The sequence below is a fragment of the Orcinus orca genome, chromosome 5 (assembly GCF_937001465.1).
Source record: "Orcinus orca chromosome 5, mOrcOrc1.1, whole genome shotgun sequence".
NCBI lineage: Eukaryota > Metazoa > Chordata > Mammalia > Artiodactyla > Delphinidae > Orcinus > Orcinus orca.
Window position 1 is genome coordinate 35,158,278 of NC_064563.1, and position 25,525 is coordinate 35,183,802.

The 25,525-nt window shown below is 46.5% G+C and overlaps 1 protein-coding gene across 1 annotated transcript in view; it reads right to left on the bottom strand.

The window, feature by feature from the left end:
* BFSP2 (beaded filament structural protein 2) overlaps positions 1-25,525 on the bottom strand; it is a 69,797-nt gene that overhangs the window by 13,771 nt on the left and 30,501 nt on the right. The window contains exons 2-4 of the mRNA XM_004278918.1: positions 16,436-16,518; positions 10,349-10,505; positions 9,210-9,371 (exon numbers count right to left, since the gene is read on the bottom strand). Coding sequence (XP_004278966.1) covers positions 9,210-9,371; positions 10,349-10,505; positions 16,436-16,518 — 402 coding nt within the window. The remainder of the gene's footprint in view (positions 1-9,209; positions 9,372-10,348; positions 10,506-16,435; positions 16,519-25,525) is intronic.

A 25,525-nucleotide genomic window follows, 5' to 3' on the forward strand; every position in this document is an offset into this window, starting at 1 on the left:
CGCACGAGCCGAGCCACCCAGGTTTGCACTCCAGCTGTGTTTCTGGGGCAGGAAAGCATGTTGGCATTTTGAAATATGGTAAAAATTTTCAAATTAAAATTTAAAAATTGGCACAGTGTTGCCCATGAAGGATGGATGTGACAGACAAAGAGCAGCAGGCTGTTGAGTAAGTCAGAATGAAGAATTGGAGGGTCTCCAAATGGAGGGGAAAGAGGCATCTCCACACCCCACCCATTTGGCTGATTAGCTTTGCCATTCCGCAAAACACCCTTGGCGATTGGAAAAAATGGCCACTTTGTGGTGTGAGGGGAGAGTGAGAGTTTGCGGGGGGCAAAATGTGGAGAGCAACGATGCTGGTGTGTTCTTAGCAGAACATGTGTCCAGGCTGAGCCCTCAAGGGTGGACGTGTGCAGCCTGCCTTTCCCCGAGCAGTTGCTGTGTGGGTTACAGCAAGTCACAAGCTCTCTGTTTTTTGCAGCTGGGGGACAGCTTTATGAGAGTATTGCTCTGCTGCAGAGCACAGCTAACGGCCTTGCTCTTACACTTCTCAGATCTCACAGGATCACACGGACCTCATTATGGTCACTTTCATGGAGAAAGGGAAAGCAGTGGGCTCCTTGGGGACAAAGGGGTTCCCGATCTTGCGTGATAGAGGAAGCTTATCCACAGGGAAGGCACAGATTTGTGGTCTGGAAAGATCCTGACAGAAGTCTGGCCTAACCTTTTGGTCCCTCAAGACAAAGCCCTCCCAACCTCATACAAGATCACTTGTGCTCATCCTTAAAAAAGAGGATGAATCAAGGTCCGCCCACTCCATGAGGTCTGTCTGGGTCAGAGTAGCAGTTAAGAGTGTTGATTCTATAGTCAGAACATGTGGTTTGAATCCCAGTTCTGCCATGGTCTAACTGTGTGATTTACCTAACCTCTCTGTGCCTCAGTTTCCTCCTCTATAAAATGGATAAAATCACAATACCTATCTCGGGTTGGGAAGATGACATGAGAACAGACCTGTCAAGTGCTCAGGACACTGTCAGGCGCTCTGTAAACCCTCAATAAATACACTGCCGGCCCTGCTTTCCCAGCACAACTCACTCTGCCTGGTGTGGTCTTTCTGTCCGTTGTCTCCCACCTGCACCCCAGCCAACCTCACATTAGACTGTGGCACCTTGTGCGCAGGAACAACTTCTTACTCACCCCTCAACACCCCCGTGCACCTAACATGGTTTTTACCCCTGGAACATGCCCAACGATGTTTATTGGAAGTCTACAACGTGTTTCAGGTGCAGGCTTGGGACTGCGGAAGAGGAAGATCTACCAGGAATGGAATTAAACCTCCTTTTCATTAGGAGGATTGGCTGTCATTATTGTAATGATTATAAGGCACTTTCCAGTCACCCAGTGTCATATAAATGTTATTTAGCTGAGGATAGATTTTGATAGGCAGCACAGACACACCTGAACTACCCCAGCCACGTGTAGGATTCACTTGGGAGAAAGCTGGATACCATCCAGTCTTCACCAGAGACACGGGTCCTCCTTAGTGGGAATTAAAAAGAAGTGCATGTCTCACTCGGTGAAACATCAACACTGGCAGAAGAGCTGGCCTGGCTAGGCTGAGCCATGTCTCTCCTTAAACTTACATGAGAGCTGCTTGGCTGTTGAAGCGTATCTCTTTAGGGTGTAGGACCAATTCCCAGCCTCGGTTGAAGCTGCCAAAGGAAACACAGAGGAGCGTGTGGCTTGGCAGACTTGCTGCCCTATTGGTCGTGAGTGAGCACCCCCAGCCGATGAACGAGGCAGAAGGGGCTCAGCAAGGAGGGGTATTCTGAGGAGAAAAATATATTCTTCATCTGCAAGTAATTATTGGAGTGACAGCATTTTTGTTCGGGTTCATGGAGATCATTCCATCCCTAAGAAGGCTCGCCTCTGCTCTGTCCCTGCCAGGAGACTAGGTGTTGGATACGAGCCACCTTACCTTAATTTCTCAGGGATTTGGGTTGTTTTATCTTTGCAGATCTCTTAGTTTCGAAGTAAGATCCCTACGCTTTTCCTGGGAAAGAGTTACTGTTAAGAAATATCTAAGCCTGCTTTGAGATAGTCAGAATCAGTGGCTGGGGATGAGCAAGAATTGAAGCCAGGGACGTTGTGTCCACAGCACCAAGCCTGGGGCCTGCAGCTTGGTTTGTGGTTGACAAATGGAGTCTGAATGAGTGAGTGAAGATTCCTTGGTGGAAGGTATGAGGATGAGGTTGCAATGGTGGATGGGTGTTGACCAGTCGTGGGGTTGAAAACACAATATAGGAGATGAGGACCTGGGCTCCCCCCGCATGTGGCTGTGCTGGGTAGTGGGGTAAAGGACTGGCAGTGCCCCCTTGATGAGACAGTCTCTTTATTTTCCCTAGTCTGTTACCCTACCTTCCTGCCCCCAGCCACACCAGCTGGGGCACACCACCGTAGCACACAGCTATACTAACACTTCCTTACGGGCTAACAATATGTTTTGAAAGCCAGCTGGAACTACCATAAATTAAGTAAAAAGACAAGTGACAGGGAGTTCCCTGGTGTCCCAGTGGTTAGGACTCTGAGCTTCCAATGCCAGGGCCTGGGTTCAATCCCTGGTCAGGGAATTAGGATCCTGCAAACCTCGTGCTGTGGCCAAAAAAAAAAAAGACAAGTGACAAGCTGGGAAGATATTTGCAACTTATATCATGGAGAGAGGACTAATTTCTCTAATTTACAAAGAGCCACTACAAACCGGTAAAAAAGAATCCCAGACCTAATAAAAATGGGCAAAAGATATGATCTGATAGTACACACAAAAGCAAATATGGATGAAATTCAGCATGTAAAAGGATGTTCCACCTTCCTCAAAATATGACAAATGCAAGATAAAAGTATACTGAAAAACCATTTTTTACCTATAATATTGGCAAAGATCACAAAGTGATCACAAACTGTGAGAACTCACGGTATCAATGAAGATGCAGGGAATGGACACACTCAAACATTTCTGATGAGAATGTAAATTGTTATAACCTTTATAGAGGATAATTTGGCAATGTTTATCAAAATTACTGATGCACATAATTTTTGCCCCAGCAATTCCATGTCTATAAATTTATCCAGCGGATACATTTCTATATTGGGAAATGAGGGACATACAAAGTCAGTGACTAGTCTTATTTATAATAGCTTAAAGATTGGAAGCCACCATTCATCAGCAGGGCACAGGTTAAAGAAACCCTGGGATACCTGTTAGCTGGATCAAGGGTTGGCAACTTTTTCTGCAAAGGGCCAGATAGTAAATGTTTTAGGCTTAGCAGGCCATATGGTCTCTGTTGCAACTATTCAACTCTGCTGGTGTAATGCAAATGCAGCCATAGACAATATGTAAATGATGGGCATGGCTATGTTCCAATAAACCTTTATTTGTGAAAAACAGGTAGCAGGTCAGACTTGGCTTGTGGGCCAGTTTGCTGCCCCCTGTGGTACAATATTGTGCAGCTAAAAACAATATGTTCTGAATGCTACTAATTGTGTTAAAAGAGAAAATATATACATCGTTTCTTGTACCTGCATAAAATGTCTCTGAAAGGGCACATGGGAAAAGGAAAACATTGACTGACCCTACAACAAAGACTGGGTGGCTGGGACATGGGTGGGATGACACTTTTCACTGTATATCATTTTGAATTTTGAACGAAGTGAAGGTATTAGATATTAAAATGCATAAATAAAAAAAGAAATAAAAGCAAGCTGGGGCCCTTTTGCAAAACTCGCTCTGTGACGTATTTTGAGGTTTAGAAATGCTAGGTGACTCATCTTCAGTGCTTGCTGTGAGCGCACCAGGAGGAATAAGCCAGTGCTTATTTCACAGAAGAGCCATTGAGATTATAGCCAACTCATCAGCACACAGGGACCCCTAGATTACAGATGTTCTCAGCGTTCTGCTCTCTCAAAGGAACTCTCCCAATTGGCTATCATGGCAGGACCATATTAGGCTGTCTTGGAGCCTAGAGCAAGGGACAGTTGAGTGCCAGAAATCCATTTAATCTAATTTCATATATCCTAGAAAATACTGAATCTTCTTGGTAAAAGCAAGCAAAGAAAAGCCATAGACACAGCAGCCTGTATAAAATACTTGCCCTCACAGAGCAAGTTATTGTTTGTGAATACGGATGACATGGTGACATGTTACCCAAGTCTTCTATTCTCTCATGGGTAGATCTAGACCTATGCTGTCCAGTATGGTAGCCACTAGCCACATGTAGATATTTATGTAAGAAGTCATAAACATTAAATAACATTAAGAATTCAGTTTCTCAGGTGTATCAGGCACATTTCAAGCACTCAGTAACCACACGTGGCTGAGCTGCCACACTGCACTCTGCACAGATTACAGAACAGCCCCATCACTGCAGAGATTTCCATTAGAGGGCACTGTCTGGTGCCTCCTGCAGCTCTAAGACTATCAATAACCGGAAACCTCGCAATTCATTTCCACCTCTTCACCTCTCTTCATTCTTAACCATCTCCACAATCTGTCATCCTGACTGTTTGAGGCATGATGGTTATAGCTCAGATAAAATTTCTGACCACAAATACCTTAAACTGATCTGATGCAAGTGTGACCTACTGTCAGGGCAGGGAGCATGGAGCAATCTACTTGTTGTGGAGTTCCTGGCCCCGAGGGACTCATAGGAGCTGCCACCCACCCCCCTCCAGCTCACGCTGGTGATTGAATAAGCCTTTGGTTACTGTGCACGTCACCCAGCTGCAGTGAACAAGGGACAGAGATTTGGCTTCTGGGAATTGAGGGGAGGGCCTCCAATCCCATCAAGGGAAAACTGAAGTGGGGTAGGTCAACCTTTTGAACCCTAAGCAGCCTAATTCTGAAACTTTGGGAGCCCTTAGCCTTCAGGGTGGCCCCGTTTCCAGGAGGACCGCACACTGTAAGGAAAAGGTCAGTTGGAAGAAACATGGGATTATATGTATCGTGATGGACTGACATGGACATGAAAGACTATAACTGCATAATTTTTTTTTTTTTTTTTTTTTTTTTGCGGTACGCGGGCCTCTCACTGTTGTGGCCTCTCCCGTTGCGGAGCACAGGCTCTGGACGCGCAGGCTCAGCGGCCATGGCTCACGGGCCCAGCCGCTCCGCGGCATGTGGTATCCTCCCAGACCGGGGCACGAACCTGCGTCCCCTGAATCGGCAGGCGGACTCTCAACCACTGCGCCACCAGGGAAGCCCTGCATAATATTTTTGAAAGTGTCTTTTTGGCTACCTGGAACTTCATTTTCCTGTTGATGATATGATGCTTGAAATGTTTGCATTTGTGAAAGAAAAACTTAGTAGAAACAGCCTGGCTGCAGGGAAACTAGAAGCTCCTGGCTCTCTCTCCTCCTTCCTTCCCTCCCTTTCTTCCTTCCTGGTAGCAGAAAACACATCTGTGAAATGGGAATAACAAGAGTTCCTGCTTTTGAGGCTGTTGTGAGAATTGAATGAGCAGAAAGGATGTCAGAGGTCTAGCCAGCACAAATGGCCTCACATGGTTATCAGTTTTATTTTTTAATTCTAGGTCTTGTAACAATGACTGACAGATGATTTCGATGTATCCGTAAGTTCCGCAAGTTTTAGGAAAGAAGGGCACTGAGAAATCTTAATCTAGCCAACGTCAGTGTACAGAATACTAGCACTCAGGACTCTCTCTTTTGTTTGTCGCTCTACAGAGTGGAAATGTCTCAGCACATGAATCCAGGAAACAGATGAATAATAGTGACCCTTCAGTATTCCCCAAGGTGGTCTTTTTAAGGTCTGTCAGTTGCACACTGGGAAGTGTGTTCCATGGCTAGCCAGGAGGAGGTGTGGAGGGTGGTATGGCATGCTGTTGGAGGTTCTTGAAGTATCCCCAAATACCCTGAGTTGGGTAACCACATCAAACAGAAAAGGAAGGGCCAGACTTTAAAACACTCTGGAAATTCTCTGGACCACTGTGATCCCCCAGTCACTGAATCATGCAACCTGAGAAGCTCCAAAGACTGGACCACTGAGGTTCCCGACATCTATAACACCGTGGCTGGAGAGAACCTGGTGTTATAAGCTTTTACCGATTAAGGAATAAAAAGAGTTGGCAGGAAAGTGATAGCAGATGCTGATGGCATCCACCTTGACTCCTTGGGCCACTACATGTTAGTTCTCCCCAGCTTCCTTCTCTCTGTCAGATTCCGTACCTCTCCCTGGGAGCTCTCTCTGAAGTCTTTGAAAGGTCACTCCGCTAGCAGACGGCAGATGACTGAGGGGAGAGGGTATTACTACCCCAGCTTCCTCGCCTCTCTCCTCTCCTGTATTCTGTACCGTTCCCCAGGCCCCCATGGGGATGCTCCAGTCTCCCCCAGTGGGAGCTGGTTGGATAACAGTGTTCTTTGTTTGCTTCTCTGCTTCCCACAACTTCCAAAGAAACCACCTACACTTCAATATTTGTCTCAGCATCAGTTTCTGGAGGAACTTAAATGAAGACAAATTAATAATGTCAATTAATTTTTAGCCTCTCCAAGCTGAGAGGTAATTAAATACATGTCTGTATTCTCTCTGCAGAATGTTTAGAAAGCAGTGTGTGCTAAACAGTTTCACATTTGTGCTTCGCAGCCAAGAAACCTACAAGAGATGTTCAGGCTGGGCAAAAGTCAGCCCCCGAGGGCATGACGGCAATTGACAAAACTATTTATTGGAGGACTTCTGGCTGTCAGTTCTGATCTCTGTTGATGATTAGAGGAATTCACTCATTCTGCAAATATTTTCTGAGCTCCGCCTCTCTGCAAGAGGCCCAGGGAGCATCGGCCAAACTGAAACAAGTACTGTCTGTTTTCTCTGAGACGTAGCTTTCAGATTACTCTATTAAAAAACACACTAATGAATCTGTTCAGAATTAATGTTTGAATGACTGTTGGGCTGGTGATGATTCTCAAGAGGGTGAGGGGTGAATAATAATGAAGTTTTTTTTTCTTTTTCACACTATGCAGGATTAATTTCTGTTAATTACCATACTCCTCCACCCTTTCCCAAAGAGATAATCACTATGGTGTGGTGTAGACCCCAGGAGGGTTGGGACGGAAACAAGTCTGCAAATTCCTGGGCCACTGTGATTTAGCTTTGGAGGCAGAGCCAACAGCCTAATGCAGAGAAAAAAAATCCCTGGATCAAGAGCCAGGAGAGCTGAACTGTGGTGTTCCAACCAGCTGTGCAAATTCAGAACATCAACTGCCCTCTCTGGGTCTCAGTTTCCTCACCTCTAAAATGAGGGAGTGGGGTTGATGGTCTCTAAGGTCATTAATTATAAATATTCATGAGTCCCCTAAGAAGCAATGGACCCAAACCATATATCTGCTTTGGTTTCACTTTCTCTTTGTGTGGTTTTGCCTCTCACTGGTTATGGGGGCTGTATTTCATGGAGTGACTAGGCACTATTTACCGTGGAAATTGTTTGTAGTGACCTGGCCCAAGGATTTGAAGGTTAGAAAGAAGAGCTTTTGAAAAGGGGTAAGGGGTGGAGAATTGGGGAGTGGAAGATGTTTTCCGGGCTGGAGAACACTGGGGGATCCAGACTTGTGAAGACCCTGCGGGGAAGTTTCCTGTTGATACTTGGGGGGCAGGGGTTGTGGAGGGCTGGGAGAAGAAAGAGCAGAAAAGGTCCTCCCGGTTTTCTTTTGGGAGTTTTTATCAACTCTTGTGGTTCCCAAACTTTACTGTGTATTAGAATCATCAGTGAGCTTAAAAACCATGAAGTCCCTCTCCTCCTTCCGATTTAATTGGTCTTGGGCCTGGGTGTCTTTGAAAGTGCACCGAAATAATTTTGTTGTGCAGTCAGGATTGAGACCCACTCAATGGGCACTGAGAAATCAGGAGCAGCCCTCTTGCCTTCTTTCAAATTCTACTTTATTTTTCCCACTTCCTTCATGCTTTCCTTCCTCTTCTGCTCTTTCAATCCTCTGCCTCAGAATTCCAGAATCATGAATGGGTGGGAGAAGGGGAAGGGAAGAACAAACCCTGTGCATTCTATTTTCTGGTTAATTCCTTTCTTATTTATGAGGTTTAATAAAAGATGCTTTCCCTCCATGAATATAATTCATACTACTTTAAAAAAAACTTAAGAAAAACTCGGAAACAAGAAAGAAAAAACATCACAACATGAAATGGGTCCCACACTTAAAGATAACCACTGCTAATGCTAATACTTTTACAGTTTAGAGTTTTCTTTCTGATGTTTTTTTTAAGGGAGACCTTTTCTTCACAGCTTTATTAAGGTATAATTGAAGTACAAGAAACTGTGTTCTGACCTTTTCTTGATGCCTAGTTTCTTTGTTTGAATGCTTTACCTACTGTGTATAGCAGGGGTTGGCAACTGCAGCCCGAAGGTCAAATCCAGCCCACCTCCTGTTTCTGTAAATAAAGTTTTATTGGAACACAGCCATGCTCACTGGTTACCTTCTGTCCACAGCAGCTTTCACACCACAGTGGCAGAGCTGAGTATTGCAACAGAGACCATCTTGTCCAGGAAGCCTCAATATTTACTATCTTGTCCTTTACAGAACAAGTTTGCTGACCCCTGGTACATACCAATCTGTACTCTCTTTTTTCTCCCCATTTTACCTTATTGCCTGAGCAGTTCCCATATTGCTATAAATGCTTCATAAATACCATTTCTAATAACTGCCTGATATTTTATTGCATGGTTAGGCTGTGGCTTAGTCTTTCTCCTGTTATTAAATATTTATCCAGTTTTCTTCCCAATTTTTTTCACCCTTATAATAATGAAGGCTTCAGTGGGTATATCTGGATGTACACTTTATCTGTATTTTCAGTTATATCTTTAGGATGGGGTCTAGATTATTCAAGTGGTATGCAGGAGCATTTTATGATTCTTGGTACGTGTCATCAAATCCCTTCCTCAAAGATGTCACATGGGTTTGTGCTCCCCAACAACTCAGGAGAGCACCCACATTTCCACATGCTTGCCAGCACTATTACCATTTTAAACTTTTTCTGCATTTAGACAGGTAAACAAAAAGCTTTGTTTTAAATTGCATTTCTTTTCTGTCTAACGAGATTGAAATTGTTGCTTTTCTTCTTTTGCATGTTGGCTGCTACTCATCTTTGCTTGGCCTCCTTCTGCAGAGGGCAGAGTGAGAATGCTGGTCCTGCCTCTTACCTTAGCTTGGAGCAAGGCTCCCGCTTCCGCCCACTTCTTTTCGACATCTCTCTCCCAGTGAATTCTGATCGTCTCAAGGATGTCATCCAGCCCAGTGCCAATGGGAACATCCAATTGTTCCAGCTCAGACCCTGCCAGCTGTTTGTATAGCATTTTCACATCCTGAAAATGACAACATATACCTCAGTGAGTTCCAGAGGAGAAAGAAAAGACACAGAATTCTAGCCAGCTGAAGCCCAGCTCTGTGGGCAATACTTTGCTTCTCATTTTGCTGCTGCCAAACATGGAGCTTCACAAAGACAGGCAAAGTCCCTGGTCCTCTTCCCAGCATGGGCGCTATATTCTCTTTTCCCCAGGATGCATTTCTTAGGCTACTCTTCACAAACCCATGCCCACCCAAAGCAAAGATCAAAATAAATAAATAACAAAATAACAACACAGAGTAAGCAATAACAACAAGATGAAATTTATGAATTTCATAAAGTCAGAGGAGGCGGAAAGAGATTTAAAGATAACTGCAGAGTTTTTAAAGCGTTACCTTTGGAGAGTGGTGACAAACTATGGAGCTGAGGACAGGAGGAAGTGGGCTTATTGATTCCTGGTTAGCTTACAGTTGGACAAAAGAAGGAGCTTCCCAATGTGAACATGGTTAAATGGGTTTTGACTTTTTCCAACTGCAAGCACTGTTTGGATCTTGACCGGTGTGAGGTTGTTTAGAATCACTGCAGGTCTGCAGGACACTGGACGACATCACCACAGGCGGTCCCCTTCAGTCCTGTCACTCAACGATCTGACCTAATTTCATTGATTGTGACTAAACCACAGCCTGGGTCTACTCTCGGAGTTATTTTGTTTGTCCAGTACAGTGTTGAAAAAAAAATCTGAACTAGAAAGCTTAGGGGATGCTCCCTCCAATTCAACACACGTTCCATCACTCACTACTGCTTGGACCTGCTGCCTCCCCATTTATGTACCGGCCTGGTCCCTGAAGCCATTTGAGTTTAAAACTCAGGGTAACCTCACCCATTACAAGAAGTTGGGAATATTTTACTGGCATTTTGCCTGCAGCCCTGGGCAAGTGACGCGGAGCGTCACCTGTGTTGTGAAGCTCAGCCCGACAGGTGAGGGCCCCCACCTACCTCTTCATAGCTCCTTGACAGAAAGCCAAGTTCTTCTTTCAGGCTTTCTATTTGACTCTCCAGATCCTTTTTTGTCGAATTCGCTTCATCAATGACTTTATACAGAGAGTTAATTTCCTCTTCTGCCGCCTTTCGAAACGGCTGCTCATTTTCATATCTGTAGGTAAAGGAACTCAATCAGCAGAGCTGGGTGACCCCAAAGAAAAATAATCAGATTATAAATGTGACCAACAGACCAATTATGGGATACTTGAGCAATGAATGTTAAAAGTCACTGTTCCAATGGGTTTGAGGACACTGTTAATGCAATTGCTGCCTGTTGATTTATTAAAATGAAAGCGATTGCAGCCAACTTCTGATAACAGGGCACAGGGATTAATTAGGTGCCATCCTCATGGGGCACTGGAAGCACAGAGCTCTAGGGAAAGCTTCTCCAAGAGGTCAGATCCAGGTAAGGGGACCAGTGTTGTCATCATTATGCTGATCTGTCATCCTTTTCACCTGGGGATCCTTTAACGAACATTACTGAGAATCTGCTAAGTCCCAGGCTGTGTGCTGGTGATCCCCAAATGAAGAACGTGCATGGTTCCGCTCCCACAAAGCCCAGGTAAAATTTCAGGACCGTGGCTGCAAACCCAAATGCCTTCAGGGACCAAGTGGGGAATGTAGATGAGGGATGAGGGCCAGGTCTGGGCAACAGCATAGAGGTGGGGATTGACACGTGTAGGACAGCACATGCTTCACCTAAAACGGTGCTGCTGCCCAGCCCTCCCCATCACTGCAGCGTGGGAAGGGGTATTCCCTTCTCTTGAGAAACCAGAAACCTGGATTTGCATACGAAATATGCAGAAGCACACAGGCACACATATACACGCAGACAGAAGTCTGAAACTGCCCCCTCTGCGTTGTTTCAATCTCTGGTTTGCACAGGGCCTTTTTTCTAACAACTACCCAACATCTTTGGCAGTTTCTCCCAGTGGCACTCCTTTCTTCCACGGCCTTCCACTCAGCCAAATTTCACACCTTACCTTCATCCATCCACAGAAGGGAGAAATCTCACACCTCTCGTTTCAGAAAGCCTCTCAAGGTCTTAGAATTTTAAAGGAATTTCTTGTTCAACTATCCAAACTCCTGCCTGATGACAATCCCTGATGGCATTTTTGATAGGTGATCACGCAGGCTCTGCTTCAATACTTCCAGCAACGGGGACCTCATCATCTCCCAAGGCCATCATACCATTTTTAGACAGCTGTAACTATTGCAGATTGCTTCCTTCAAGAGCTCTAGTCTCTATTCCTGAAAGAGTCTGAGTTCCACCCACTGGAACACACAAAGTCAGTCTAATCCTTCCACTGGCAGTCCTACAAATATTTGGAGACACTCTCTTATGTCACTCTCTTGTCCCCCATCTCCATCCCCTACACCCCTGCAAGACTTTTTGTCCTCAGGTTAAGCATTCCTACTTCCTTCCTCCATATTTCATACAAATGGGTTTTCATATTCGTCATTATCGAGGGCAGGGACTATGACCCTTTCATTTTTGTTTTTGCAGCAGCAGGTTTAAGATATATGTTTGGAATGACTTGAAATGCTCCAATTGGTCTGTGTCCTTCTTAAAATGTGATACAGAGAATGAAATGCAAAACTCCAGATGTTACCTGATTACTTCAGGGTCTTGTGGGACTGTCTGCTCCTTTGTTTAAACCCTTTAATTCTATTCATCACCGATTCTAAGATTTGTATTGTGGGGTTTGTTTGTTTGTATGTTCGTTCATTTCATTTTGATTAGCTGTATTTGCTGCTAACTAATATTGAGTCTCTGCCAAGTAGACATCCTGAACATTTTTCACAAAAGCTACTTTCAGCCCAATTTCCCTGTCCTCCTGGGTGCAACTGGTATTTGAACCCAGGAATAGGAGTTTATGTTTATCCTCTTTCAATGTCATTGGTCCATTGTTCCAATGTATTGGGATCAGAATCGTGATTCTGTCATTCTACTCTTCACCACCCCAACTGGCTTTCTATCATCTGCCATTTTGCCACGCCTGCTTTCAAGCACCTTGCAGTTAAAAATAGTAAATGAAGGGACTGAGGACAGAGTCCTCAGTGGTGGCATACCACCAGAGACTTCCCTCAGAGTTGGACCTGTACATTTGAATCAGCACTTGGGGGCTGGTTTCTGAAGCGTTTTTCTGTGCTCTATATGTGGAATTAGATTTTCTACCCAAATTTATTCTTTTTGAAGGATTGTGTTCTTATTAACATTTAGTTCTTTTGTAAACAAGTCCTATCCTTCCAGCTGAAATGGAAACCCCCTCATATGACGGGGATTAGTCTCTTTTTTTTTTTTTAATTTTTTTTTTTTTTTTGGCGGTACGCGGGCCTCTCACTGTTGTGGCCTCTCCCGTTGTGGAGCACAGGCTTCCGACGCGCAGGCTCAGCATACATGGCTCACGGGCCTAGCCGCTCCGCGGCATGTGGGATCTTCCCGGACTGGGGCACAAACCCGTGTCCCCTGCATCGGCAGGCGGACTCTCAACCACTGGTCTCTTTTGACCCAAGCTGGAAGAATCCCCCACGTGCCTCTGGAATCCTATTTTGCTCACCTCTCCAGGGAGCCTGGTCCCTTTCAGCACATGATCCATTCAGCATGACTGGAGGTTCTGGTCTCCTACAGCCCGTTTTCTTGGCAGTCCTCTGAGGGATAACTCTGTGATATCCCCCAAGGCTGCTCTTACACTTTTAGCTTTTTTTTCACTGCCCCATTTTGAATGGTGCTTCGGTTAGAACCCCTGGGTGCTCATGACACCCAAAGCCGTCTTGCCTTGACCTGCAGGCCACTCTAACACAACATTGTCTATGGCGTCCCATCATTTCTGCTTGGCTCCTCCACCATCAGCTCTACTCAGCTTCCTCAAAACCAAACTTATTGTCAAACCCTGAATTTTAGGTAAGCATTCCCTCCCCAATTTTCTATTTCATTCAAAGAATCACTTTCTAAATTACCCAAGTTCAAAGTCTGGAACTTACCTTTAACCTTCTCTTTTCAGGCTGTCTATGTAGATAATTTTCAAATCCAGCCGGTTAGTTCTTCAACCCACCCCTCAAGTCTGCCCATTGCTACCATCCCAGGCAGGCCCTGAACTACGCCTCCTGTTGTCTTCCCAGGCCCACAGCATTGCCCCCAGAGTGACTCTCCTTAACCACATGGAGTCACTCCTCTGCTCAGATGCCTTAAGTGTCATCCTCAATAATCTGATCTCAACTTACTTCCCAATCCAGACCTTGCCTCTCCATCAGTCGAAACCCTTCCCTCCCATTGTTTCCTGCTCATTTGCCTGCCTGTCCTCTCCACCCTACAAAGCTTCCTTTAAAGCTAAAATCTGGTCATGATGAGCCACTGCTCGAACCCCTTCTATGGGTCTCCTCTGTTCTCAGATAATTTCAAGCCCTTTGGAATGGCTGGCGTGGTCCTCCAGGATCTGTCTCCCCTTCATTCACTCTATATGCCCCAGTTATCCTGGGGTGCTTGGGATTCCACTAATGCACCATGTCTTCTAATGTCCTCCTGCCTTTGCACACACTGTCCCCTCTGCCTGGAAAGTCATGCCTACTTTATCTGCCTGTTCAACTTCTACATGAGTTTAGGACCCAAATCAGGCATCATCTCATGTCAACACTCCCTAACCAGGCTAAATGAGCCCCCTCATCTGGGCTCATCTCAGTGATGGCACATCTGCTCAGTAATCACTCTCTGTTCACCCTCTGTCTTTGCCACTAACCTGTGGGCTCACTGAGGTCAGGAACCATGCCTGATTCACTTCACTCCCAGCACCTGGCAAGGAGCCTGGCACAAAGCGGACATTCAAACATTTGTTGAATTCATTCATTAACTCATTTGATAAATATTTTTTTAGTATCTATCTTGTGCTGGCACTCTTTTAGGTGCTGGTGATACACTGGGGCACAAAATAGACCAAGCCCCTGCTTTCGGTGAGTTTACATTCTACTCTGTTGAATGGCAGGACAAAGGTATGTATGAATGAATAAACAAATGAATGAATGAATTCATGCCAAAAGGAATAAATGAATGAATGAGTGAAAAACATTTCAGTCAGATGCTACCTTAATCACACTTAATTAAATTCTACCTTAAATTTAGTGTGAATAGTTCGATGTCTGTTGGCATCTTTTTTTTTTTTCTTAATATTTATTTATCTATTTGGCTGTGCCAGGTCTTAGTTGTGGCACATGGGATCTTTAGTTGCAGCATGCAAGATCTTTTTTAGTTGTGGCATGCGAGATCTTTTAGTTGCAGCATGCAGGCTCTAGTTCCCTGACCAGCGATCGAACCTGGGCCCCCTGCATTGAGAGTGTGGAGTCTTAACCACTGGACCACCAGGGAAGTCCCAGTTGGCATCTGTCTTTAATCATGCAGAGAGTTGTCAGTGGCAGGATGATGGCTGCACTTCTTTGTGCGCCTCTGACCTTGGCTACCAGTGCTGAGCAAGATGGAAACCCTGGCTGGTTGACTCCAGAGTGGCGTGAATGGAGGCCTTTTAGCGGGTGGAGAAGCTTGGTCTCAAAGAAAGGAAATGACTGGGGATCTGAGGAGATGGTGGAGATTCTCTTTTTCATCACAACACCCTTCTTATTCCTAAGAATGGCCATGGGATCATGGTCTTCCCCATAGACTCCTAACTATATGCCTTTCCTCTTCATCTTTGCTAATTTAGGGACTAACAATTCCATCATCCACACATTTGCTCAACTCCCAGGATACCTTCCCCTCAAAATATTCTCAAAATCGCTGTGTTCATCCATAAAAAAGGCATCTTCATTTTGCTTCTCCATTAGGCCCGTGTTTTGCAAACCCCACTCACCTACACGATTTTGCACTAAATGTGTATCTTCTGTATCATTATTTACTTTATGTTGTTCCTTAAATTCATGTACTTAAAGAGTAAATATTAAATCAATAAACTTTAAAAGCTCTTTATATTAAATAATTTTTAAATTGCCACTATAAATGGTAGTACTGTAGTAGAAAAACAGTTTCATGGGCCATAAACAGAAGGTAACTATAAAAATAAATATATGGGGCTTCCCTGGTGGTGTAGTGGTTGAGAGTCTGCCTGCCGATGCAGGGGACACGGGTTCGATTCCCCGTCTGGGAAGATCCCACATGCCGCAGAGCAACTAAGCCCGTGCGCCACAACTACTGAGCCCTTGTGCCACAACTATTGAAGCCCGTGCGCCTAGAGCCTGTGCTCCGGAACAAGAGAAGCCACCATAATGAGAAGCCCGTGCACTGCAACAAAGAGTAGTCCCTGCTCACCACAACTAGAGAAAGCCTGTGTGCAGCAACAAAGACCCAGTGCAGCCAAAAATAAATAAATAAATAGATAAATTTATAAATAAGTAAATACATGACTATTAAAATTAAAATGTTTATCTTTATACCACTTAAAGTGATCTTCATCAGCCACATTATAGGAAACACTATTAGACTCCAAAGAGGTGGTTCTCAAGGCTGGATGGACATCAGGAAAGCCTGGTGAACTTTAAAAATACAGAGGCCAGGACCCACCGCCACTAATGTCTGTGGGGCTTGTGCACTGGCAGTTTTAAGTGCCCAGGTAATTCTCATATGCAGCCAGGATTGAGAAGCATTGCTCCAAACCAGTAGTTCTCAAAATTTGGTCCCAGTACCAGCAGGATCAGCATCATTGGGAACTGGGTAGAAATGTAAGTTTTAGGTCCCGCCTGAGGCCTATTGAATCTGAAACTCTGAGGGTGGGCACAGCAATCTGCATTTTCTATCAGTCCCTCAGGTGATTCTCATGAACACTAGGTTTTGAGACCTCTGCTCTAAGCCAAGTGACACTGGCAAAATCTCTGAGGCCTTGGGACCTACTTGTGTCTACAAGGAGGGTTTGAACCAGATATTCTTGGCTCCGGATTCTCCTGGGGATGCTGTTATCCCACCCAGCCTTCCACGAGGCTGGGGTGCATGGGGCCGCATTACCCGAGTGGCCCAGGAGTCTGGGGCACGGAGGGACTGTCCCCTCGGCTGTGGAGCGTTACCTCTCCTTAAAGTCGTCAGCGCCCGCCTGGATATTCTCCGTCTGCAGCATGAGCCGTGCGTTTTCCAGGACTGCCTCGCCCACCTAGAACGACCACACACCAAAGGACAAGGTCACTGCGATGTCTTCCTACTTCAAATGGTGCCTCGCGCTGGGCACAGAGGCTCTGGGACGCTGAGAGCACTTTCTCATGGCAAATATTTTTAGAATTCAAATGTCCCTCTCTAAGAAAGAGGGGGCGAGATAGACACTAAAGCATAAAATCTTGGTGTCTTCTAAGAGCTTTTAGGGTTGGATTTTTGGAGCAAAAAGATTGCTCAAGGCAGACTTGTCTGTGGCCTCTGTCACAATGATGAGCTTTCGGCTCTCCAGTGAAATTTCTGTCTCCTTAAATGAAGTTTCACTGGCTTGACTTAGTGTCTCTTAACATTTTCTGGTCATGGATGCCTTTGGGAAGCTGATGAAATCTCTGGACCACTGCTACCCAATAGAACTTTCGGTGATGATGGAACTGATCTGCACTGTGTGGTCCAGCACAGTGACCACACGTGGCTACTGAACACTCAAAATGTAGCAAAGGCAACTGAAGAACTGAACATTTACTTTTATTTAATCTTAACTAGTTTACATTTAAATAGCTGCAGGTGGCCACAGGTGGCTCCAGAACTGGACAGCTCAGCTCTAGAATTCTGTCCACTCTCAGAACATACATGTGAACATAAACATTGTACATACAGCTTATGTATGTACATAAATATTGTACACACAGTTCGGGGGTTTCATGGGGAAGAATGATTTTTCAAACTTGGCCCTCAGCACCCCTCAGGGTTCCCCACAGGTGGGGACTGGGAGGATAGTCATCTTCTTAACCTGAGAAACTTCTTTTTAAAATAAATATATTTTTTACATATTGGCTTTCGGATAATCTGCAGCTTGGGATGGGGGATAAACTAACTGTTACTTTAAAATAAGGATGCAAATCTGAGGAAACTTTCTGGAGTGATAAAGATGTTCCATATCTGGATCTGGTGATTACACTGATGTATAATAGGTAACAATTTGTTAAGCTGTACCATTAAGATTTGTGTATTTTACTATATGTAAATTATGTTTAATAAAAATACATAAAACTGAAAAAAAAAGAAGGTTGCGAATCACTGTTTTAAGCTCTTATCAGTCCTTTGCTCTTGAAAGTAAATGAGTTGGAAGTCCTTCGCTGACTTGGTGGAGGACTTCCGGCACCAGAGGTCAGAGACCGGAGTAAGATGAGAAGGACCAGGGAGGGGGAGACCCCAGTTGCCTGCTCCCCAGTGTGCGTCAGGGCAGGGCTGCAGCAGAGAGAAGATGAGGTTGCTGGTGGGAAATTCAATGAAGTGGACAAACAGCACAGGATGACCCTACTGGAACAGGGGAGCTCCATCCCTTCCACCCAGATCTGGGACTTGGTCCACGCCTGTGTTCCCTTGGTTTCCCCAGCAAAGCCCTCATCCCACTGTGCTGAAGTGGCCCTTCCCAGGGTCAACTCCTTGTTCATTGCTGTGTCTCCAAGCTCTGGTTGTGGTGGACATTCCATCAACACCTGTTGAGTGAATGCCTGCATGAATGAATTGTGTGACCATGGGTGAGCCATTCCCAGTCTTCCCCTGTCCCAGGTCTGGAGATCATTTTCTGGAAGCCCCCAAGAAGGGTGTTTTAAGATGTACCCGGGATTTTGTTTTTATTCTGGTATGGAGAGGCCAACAGATCAGGAGACAACTGACATTGCAAAGATCATTTGTTACTCACAGTTCCCAAGAGGAGGGGGCAGCCATACCATGTAGGGCAATACAGAGAAGAACCAGGGTTGGTCAGGAAGCAGAAGGGGAGAGGGGAAAGCATGGGCAAAAGGCTTTATTGTGGTTTTCATGGGAAGGAATGGGCACAGCAGGTTTGAATAATTTCAATGGTCTCTGGGCTATAGGGGTGGTCCCTTGTCGTCTGGTACCCAGCCCTGGGTGGTCAGAGCAGAGGAATATTGCCTCTTGGAGTGTGAGCCCTAGCAAGGGGAGGCAGGTTGGGGTATTGACTCAGGATGGGTTGGTTTGCATCTCAAAGGCACTCTCACAGGTAAGTGGTTCCTATCTCTAGGATTCACTAGCCTTACAATGGGGCGGTCTCTCCCTGTCAATGAGGCCCCAGCTGCCACAGCATCAAGAATACAGAAAATGGGGCTTCCGTGGTGGCACAGTGGTTGAGAATCTGCCAGCCAATGCAGGGGACACGGGTTCGAGCCCTAGTCTGGGAGGATCCCACATGGCGCGGAGCAACTGAGCCCGTGAGCCACAACTACTGAGCCTGCGCGTCTGGAGCCTGTGCTCCGTGACAAGAGCGGCCGCAACAGTGAGAGGCCCGTGCACCGCGATGAAGAGTGGCCCCCGCTCGCCGCAACTAGAGAAAGTCCTCGCACAGAAAAGAAGACCCAACACAGCCAAAAAAAAAAAAAAAAAAAGAATACAGAAAATAAGAACATAGAGTTAATATCGTTGAATATAGTTAATTCAAAGGCTCTGGCTATGTGAGGCCTCTGAGGACTGGCTTTGGCTGCTCTGACCCAGCCCTCTATTCGTCCTCCTTCACACGCTGCTGCACCCACATTTAGGAGCCCCTTTCCTTGTCTTTGGATGCTCCGTGATGCCATTTTGCAGATGATGAATTTGCAGCCCAGGGCAATTACCCTGCTCGTTTTCTCACAGTGGTGCCCATGGCAAATATTCCACCCTAGCACGGGACCTTGAGTCATAGCAGGTGTCCAGACCGTGGGCTCAAAAACCCCAGCTGCAGACATGATGGCTTCCAAAGTGCTCTAGAGTAGGTGGCCATGCAGGGCCAGATGCGGGCAGATGTGGGCTTGGAGCTTGTACAAGTTGGGAGACTGCCTTTAAGAAAAAGAATAAAAAATTACTAATACAAAGGGGGACGTGCAAGTGAGGGAGCTTGAGGCTTAAACTCTTCACGTGGGTACAGCTCTGTTTTGTTTCTGCTTTGAAGACATGCAGCGGGTGGACAGAAAAAGTAGAAAACAAAACCCAACCCTGGGGCGTGGGGGGATATACGTGTACCATATTCAGAGGCACACAATTCTGGAAAAGCAGAAAGATGCCTGGGGATGCAGTCATCTATGTCCCACCGTCCAGAACAAACACACTAGCGCTTGCATGTGCTGCCTTTTGACTTGGGATTTGCTCCGCCCAGCAGCAACTGTCCCCTGTGTGTGAATCGGTGACATCTGCCCAGCGGACTACAGACTCTTCATAAGTAAGAGGCTGCCGGGAGCAACGGTGCAGGAGTCAGTAGGAGGTACAGGCTGATGGGAGGCGAGGCCAGGGCTCTGTACTTGCTTCTCCTTACTTGGGGTTGAGGACAGGATGCTGCCTGGGACACTTTGGACGCTGCCCAGCAGATGGGGAGGTTCTGTCCAATGTCTGTCCAAGGAGGCTGGGCAGCTCTGGGCTCAGGGAAGCTGGAGGTTCCTGCTTTCACTGTTGTTTAGTAACAACCAAGGGTTTTTTCGACCCTCAAGTGGAGGCTAATTATAGGCCCTGACTTGCCAAAGCACAGTTTGCTGGCCGTGCTTCCCCATCTCCACAGACTGGATCCTAAAATAGACCTCCAGGCCATTGCTGAGCGTAGAGAGCCTTCCTCTGTCCTCCCGCGGCCCCTCAGCCCCACAGAGGCCACGTCCTCTGGGTGTCAGGGGTGGCTCAGCACCCCCAGCCGGGAAAGGGCCAGGCGGCGGGTCCAGGGCTGGGACGTTGCCTGAGGTGTAGCACAGGCAGAGGGCTGGGATGGTGGCCAAGGCCAAAAGTAAGTGTGGTGCCTGCAGTGGACAGGGACCACCTTTGTCTCTATACCTGGGAAAACCATGAAACCTTCCCTGGGACTGAGGACAGGAAAGGAAGAGGGAGAGAAGCTGGATTTACTGCCTACAGGTGTGGCCCACCCACACGCTGGAGCTGGCTTGTACTGGCTTGTACCTGCTTGCCAGGACAGACTGTTAAATAAATATTTCAGGAGTTTCGTGAGCCGGTTGTTAAACACAGCCACCAAGAAAATTTTAATTATGTGAACTTACAATTGCATAAATTATACTAAAAACAAAGGTAACAAATACTCAAAATACAAAGGTAACGACTACTCATCACTTCCTAATTGTTTTACTATGTTTGACGGCCATCTCTGCTTTTGAGGTTATTTGCTTCTATTGTATCTGTAATGATTGTGGACAGGGAACATTGCTTGCTATTCCAGTAAACAAAGAATGTTGCCCACCATTCCAGAAGGACCAGGCCATTAGCCCCTGCAGCTGCCCCCAGCCCCATGGCGCACCCAGAGAACTCAGGGTGGAGAAAAACAGGAAGTCTTCTGTGCTTTGGATACTGGCCCCAGAGAGTTAAGATGCATATTGAAGAAATAATTTCAATGAGCCCAGACTCTGCATCTTCCTTTATATAGGAAAGCACTAAAATTAACTTGAGATGTCAGTTTCTTGTGATTAGCAGTAATCTTTTGATGTTCGACCATATGTTGTTTTCCAGCAAAAACCTCCAATATATCCTGCCTCTTACCTTACCTCTTCTGAGCAGTTCCTCAGAGCTATTTGGGAGGCTGTCTCTGGGGCTATAGTCCTCAGTAAGGTTCCCTAATAAAACTTAACTCTCAACTTTTAAGTTGTGTGTTTTTCTTCAGTCGACAGGTGGGAACACTATGTAACACTGTCCTACAATGCATCTCTTCCCAACTCTGCATTCATGCTGGTAGCTTGATGTCAGCTGTGGTGAGAGTAGCTACACTAGGGAAATTGGCGAACACCATAAAGCAGAGCGTTTCATCCACGGAGAGCCAATTGTTATACAGATCCCAGCTCACTGACTGTCCCCCACCTTCCACCCAATACTCAATGTTCATGACTACACTAAATGCTCACGGCCCTCCTCTAATGCTAATATCATTTTATGGAAGAGGATGCCTAGAGAGCATATGATAATTGCCCAAATCGCATAGCTGGAATGTGGCAGAGCCAGAAGGCCAAACCAGGTTAATGTGACTTGAAAGTGTGCATATCTTTGTCCTCTGTTTTGGAAACTGAAAGGCACATCAGAATCAAGAGAGACTCTGTTGTGGAGGACTGTTTTCTGTCTTTGCTGTAACATAGAACAGTCAGGACTCCTGTTTCCTATTTGGGCTGCAACACAAAGACAAAGAGGCATCTTCCCTACTGGGTGTGAGGACGCTAACCAATCAAACCAAACCGTCTCCCACTCCAAGTCCCTGAGCTTTCATTTCCGAGCCTTGTAAGCTGAGGAGAGCTGAGGCAGATCTGCGGTCCGCCTCTGAAGGCCCAGGGGGCTTCTGCGGCTGCGAACTTTGCTGTCGGGCCCAAGAGAGGAGAGGGCACTTGTGTTTAAAACTTCGAGAGATGTACATTAGCTATCTGGTCCTCTTGGATTTATGGCTGAAGTGGATGCAAATTAACATCACTTCTCTGATCACCTTTTCTTTCCAGGGGAGAAGGTGATAAAAATACCAAATGTACAGTCCCTGACCGATGCTGTGAACACAAACATACTTACCCATGACCCTGGGACCACTCCTGCCCACTTTTCTAGTAGGAGAAAAGTATAAACTGATGTAACATTTGCACTCAAGGGCAGATTTAAGGGAGGGCAGGCTAGCAGCTTGCGCATGGTGTGCTGTGGACACCAGCAGATGACATCTTCTGCTTTCTGTCCTTCTGCCCAAACAGAGCTGGGACTCCTACCATCAAGGCTATGTAACTTAGCACCAGGTCTTCTGTTGAAAAGAGGCACTGTCATGGCAGCAGCAGTGCAAATCTCTATGTGAGATTAGCCAGTTTTAAGGGATTAGGACCCATTAATTTCGCTGGAGCCAGAAACAAAATTCACCTTCAAAGCCTAAAATGCTGTGGATGAGAGTAGCTGGGGTTGAACGGCAGGGGAATGGCAGTCAGAGGTCATGGGGGGCAGAGGTGTGTTCTGTGAGGGACGGTGCAGGGAGGGGCGCTGCCCACCGGCTGTGGAGGCTCAAGCTGCTGCGGGCTTGGCCGGCAGCCCCCTCATCTGACTTCCCTGGAGTTGTCTTCCTTTGCGCCTCCACGTGGACGCTTCCTTAGCACACTTTACACCAGTGGTTCTCAAAGTGTTGTTCCTGGACCGGCAGCATCAGCGCCACCTGAAACTTGTGAGAAATGCACATTCTCAGACCCTACCTCAGATGTCTGAGCCAGAATCTCTGGAGTGGGTCCTAATGATGTGTGTTTTAACATGCTTTCCAGGGGCTTACAATGCACACTCGACTTTGACAGCCTTTGCTTTGCACAGACCTGCCTCCGGTCCTGCTCAGGCCTCCCCCAGGCTGCTCCCGGACCTCCTTGCTGTCCTGACCCACGCCGTTGCCTCTGCCTAGAACACCTGGTCTTACCACCTGACACTCCCTGGCCCTGGCCACCTGAGAAACCCTTCCCCACTTTAACGCTCCTCTCGAACGTGGCTTCCTCTACGAAGCTTCTTTATTCGCTCATCCATTACTGCCTTCATGTCTTCAGCACGTGATTATTATTTCCTCTGTGCCAGGCTCTGTGCTGGTTTTGGGGAATCAGCAGCTATGGTAGGGGATGCGGTTAGAAAGGCAGGCAAAGACCAGATCCTGGGGGGAAGGCCTTGGGAAGAGTGGGAAGGAAGTGGCATTTGCTGGGATGCCAATGGAAGGATTTGAGCAGGCACAGGGGTAACCTGCGTGGTAAGTGGATACCCCTGACTCCTGTGGGACACAGGGGGCCATGCCGAGGGCCCGGCTAGGGGGTTCCTGCACTCATCCAGGGGAGGTGATGGTGGCTTTGACTAGGGCGGTTGAGGGATGGTGGGGATGGAGTAGTCATGGGGAGAGTGAGGGAGAGGAATTGAGGATGGCCCCTAGGCTTTTAGCCAGAGCTACTGGCTGCACATGGGCCCTAGCTGTCTCCCTACCTCCCTCCTTGAATCATCCTGCAGTGTAAACAGTATGCAGGCAATGACCACATTAGCCTATTCTTGACCCCAGCTCCTCCCTCACCAATTTGGGCCAGTTACGGGATAAGTGACTCTAAGATTCAGTTTCCTCATCCGTAGAATGTGGATAATGCCCCTCCCTGCCCCCTGGGATAGTTGTGAGAAACAAATGAGCCGATGCATGGGAAGCACTGGCTGAATGCCTGGAGCAGAGTAAGCACGAATGGTAGCCATCTTTATTGTTGTTATTCGTCTTAGGACAGAGCAGTTGTTCAGTGATTGTTGAGGGAGTCTGCTGGGTATGTGTGGTCTGGCACTGTCCCCACTCTGCTTTTTCTGGATGCACAGTTGGCTGAATGAAGACTTCTATCTAGTGGCTTCATGTTATTTTTCTTTCAGTTTTTCCATCCATAGTCATTTGCAAAGCCCTGGTCCCTGGTACTACGATGATGAGGATTTTACCCTTTCCTACTGCCATTCTCACTGCGGATGCAGTTAAAATAAATGGAGCTGGTGGTGGCAGGTGAGGGATTTTACTTTCATTCTGTTTCAAAAAGGCAAGGATGAGCAGCATTTTCAAAAGGGTTATCATTTGGGCCCAAGGGTATAATTAGAGCTTTATTTGGAGTTAATGATATTGGCATCCCAGCAACCAGAGCTGCAGGTGAGGGAGGAGGTGGGTGGAGGTGGCTAAGACTGGGCCCTGGGAAATGAGACTCAGCTGGTGCACTGGCAGATGCAAGAGAACACTTTTCACATTTGTTTGACTTTCAAGTTTAGGATGAATGCTCAGCATGACTTGCTTCCAGCAATAAATGAACAAGAAATCATCATCTGTCCCTATACCCTACTCTTACTGCATCTTCACCAGGATGGTGAAGGCCAGCTTGTCACCAGTCAGCCGGATGCCTCTCTGTGCTCATCCTGACGTGCCGCTACGTTCGTCATGAGACACACTTTCCTCTCTTGGCTTCCAGGAACCACTCTCCCCTGCTCTTCCTACTTTGTTGGCCATCTTTTGGCTTCCTCCTGCATGAAGTCTGTCTCCCTTGTCTGACCTCTAAATGCTAGAGTTCTCAGGACTGGGTCCTGGGGCTTTTTTTTCTTTAATCGCTGAGTTATCTGATCCATTCACATGGCTTGAAATGTATGTGCGGATGACTTCTGCATTTATATCTCTAGCTCAGAACCTTCCTTTCTACTCTAGGCTTGAGTACCATTCTCTCCTTGACATCTTCTCTACTTGGCTCAGATGTCTCAAACTTAACGTGGCCAAAATGGAATTTTTGCCCTCTAAAAGCAAATCGCCCCCCCGCTCCAGCTCCATGCCAGTAAACAGTACTAACAGAAACCAGGGAGTCTTGACATCGTGCTTTCTCTCATCTCCCACATCTAATCTAACACCAAGGTTAGTCAATCCCCCCCCCACCCCAATGTATCTCAAATCCATCTACTTCTCACATCTCCACTGATGTCACCCTGCTGCACACCCCCATCACGCCCTCCGACCCCATGGCAACATCCTCTTAATCCTCTGTCCTCTCCTGCTTGAGTCCATTCTTCATCCTGCTTCCAGAGTGATTTTCTTCAACTCTTCACATCAGATGATGTCACTCTGATTAAATTAAATTAAAACTCTTCTGAGGTGTTTCTTGTGCTTAAGATAAAATCCAAGCTTCTGACAGCAGCACTCAAGGCCCTGCATGTGTGTCAATCTTCCCACTGCTCACAGGCTCCACCCTGCTGGTGCCGGGTCTTTGTGGACCACGCGGGCCTCTCTCCTGTCTTGAGGCTTAAGCACGTGTGGACTCCTCTGCCTGGACTGCTCTCCCCTCTCCTGTGTTTGGGTGGCTCCCTCATCCTGATCACTCTGCCTAAGGTAGGACCTCCTTCCTCTCTGTCCCTCTCTGCCTTGTTCACTTTCTTTAAAACACTTAGCACAGCTTGTAATTATTACCAATTTTTTTTTATTGGTTTATTAGTTGTTATTTCTGTATTTGCTGCCAGAATATAAACTCCCTGAGGCCAGGCACTGCCTTTCTGTCCTG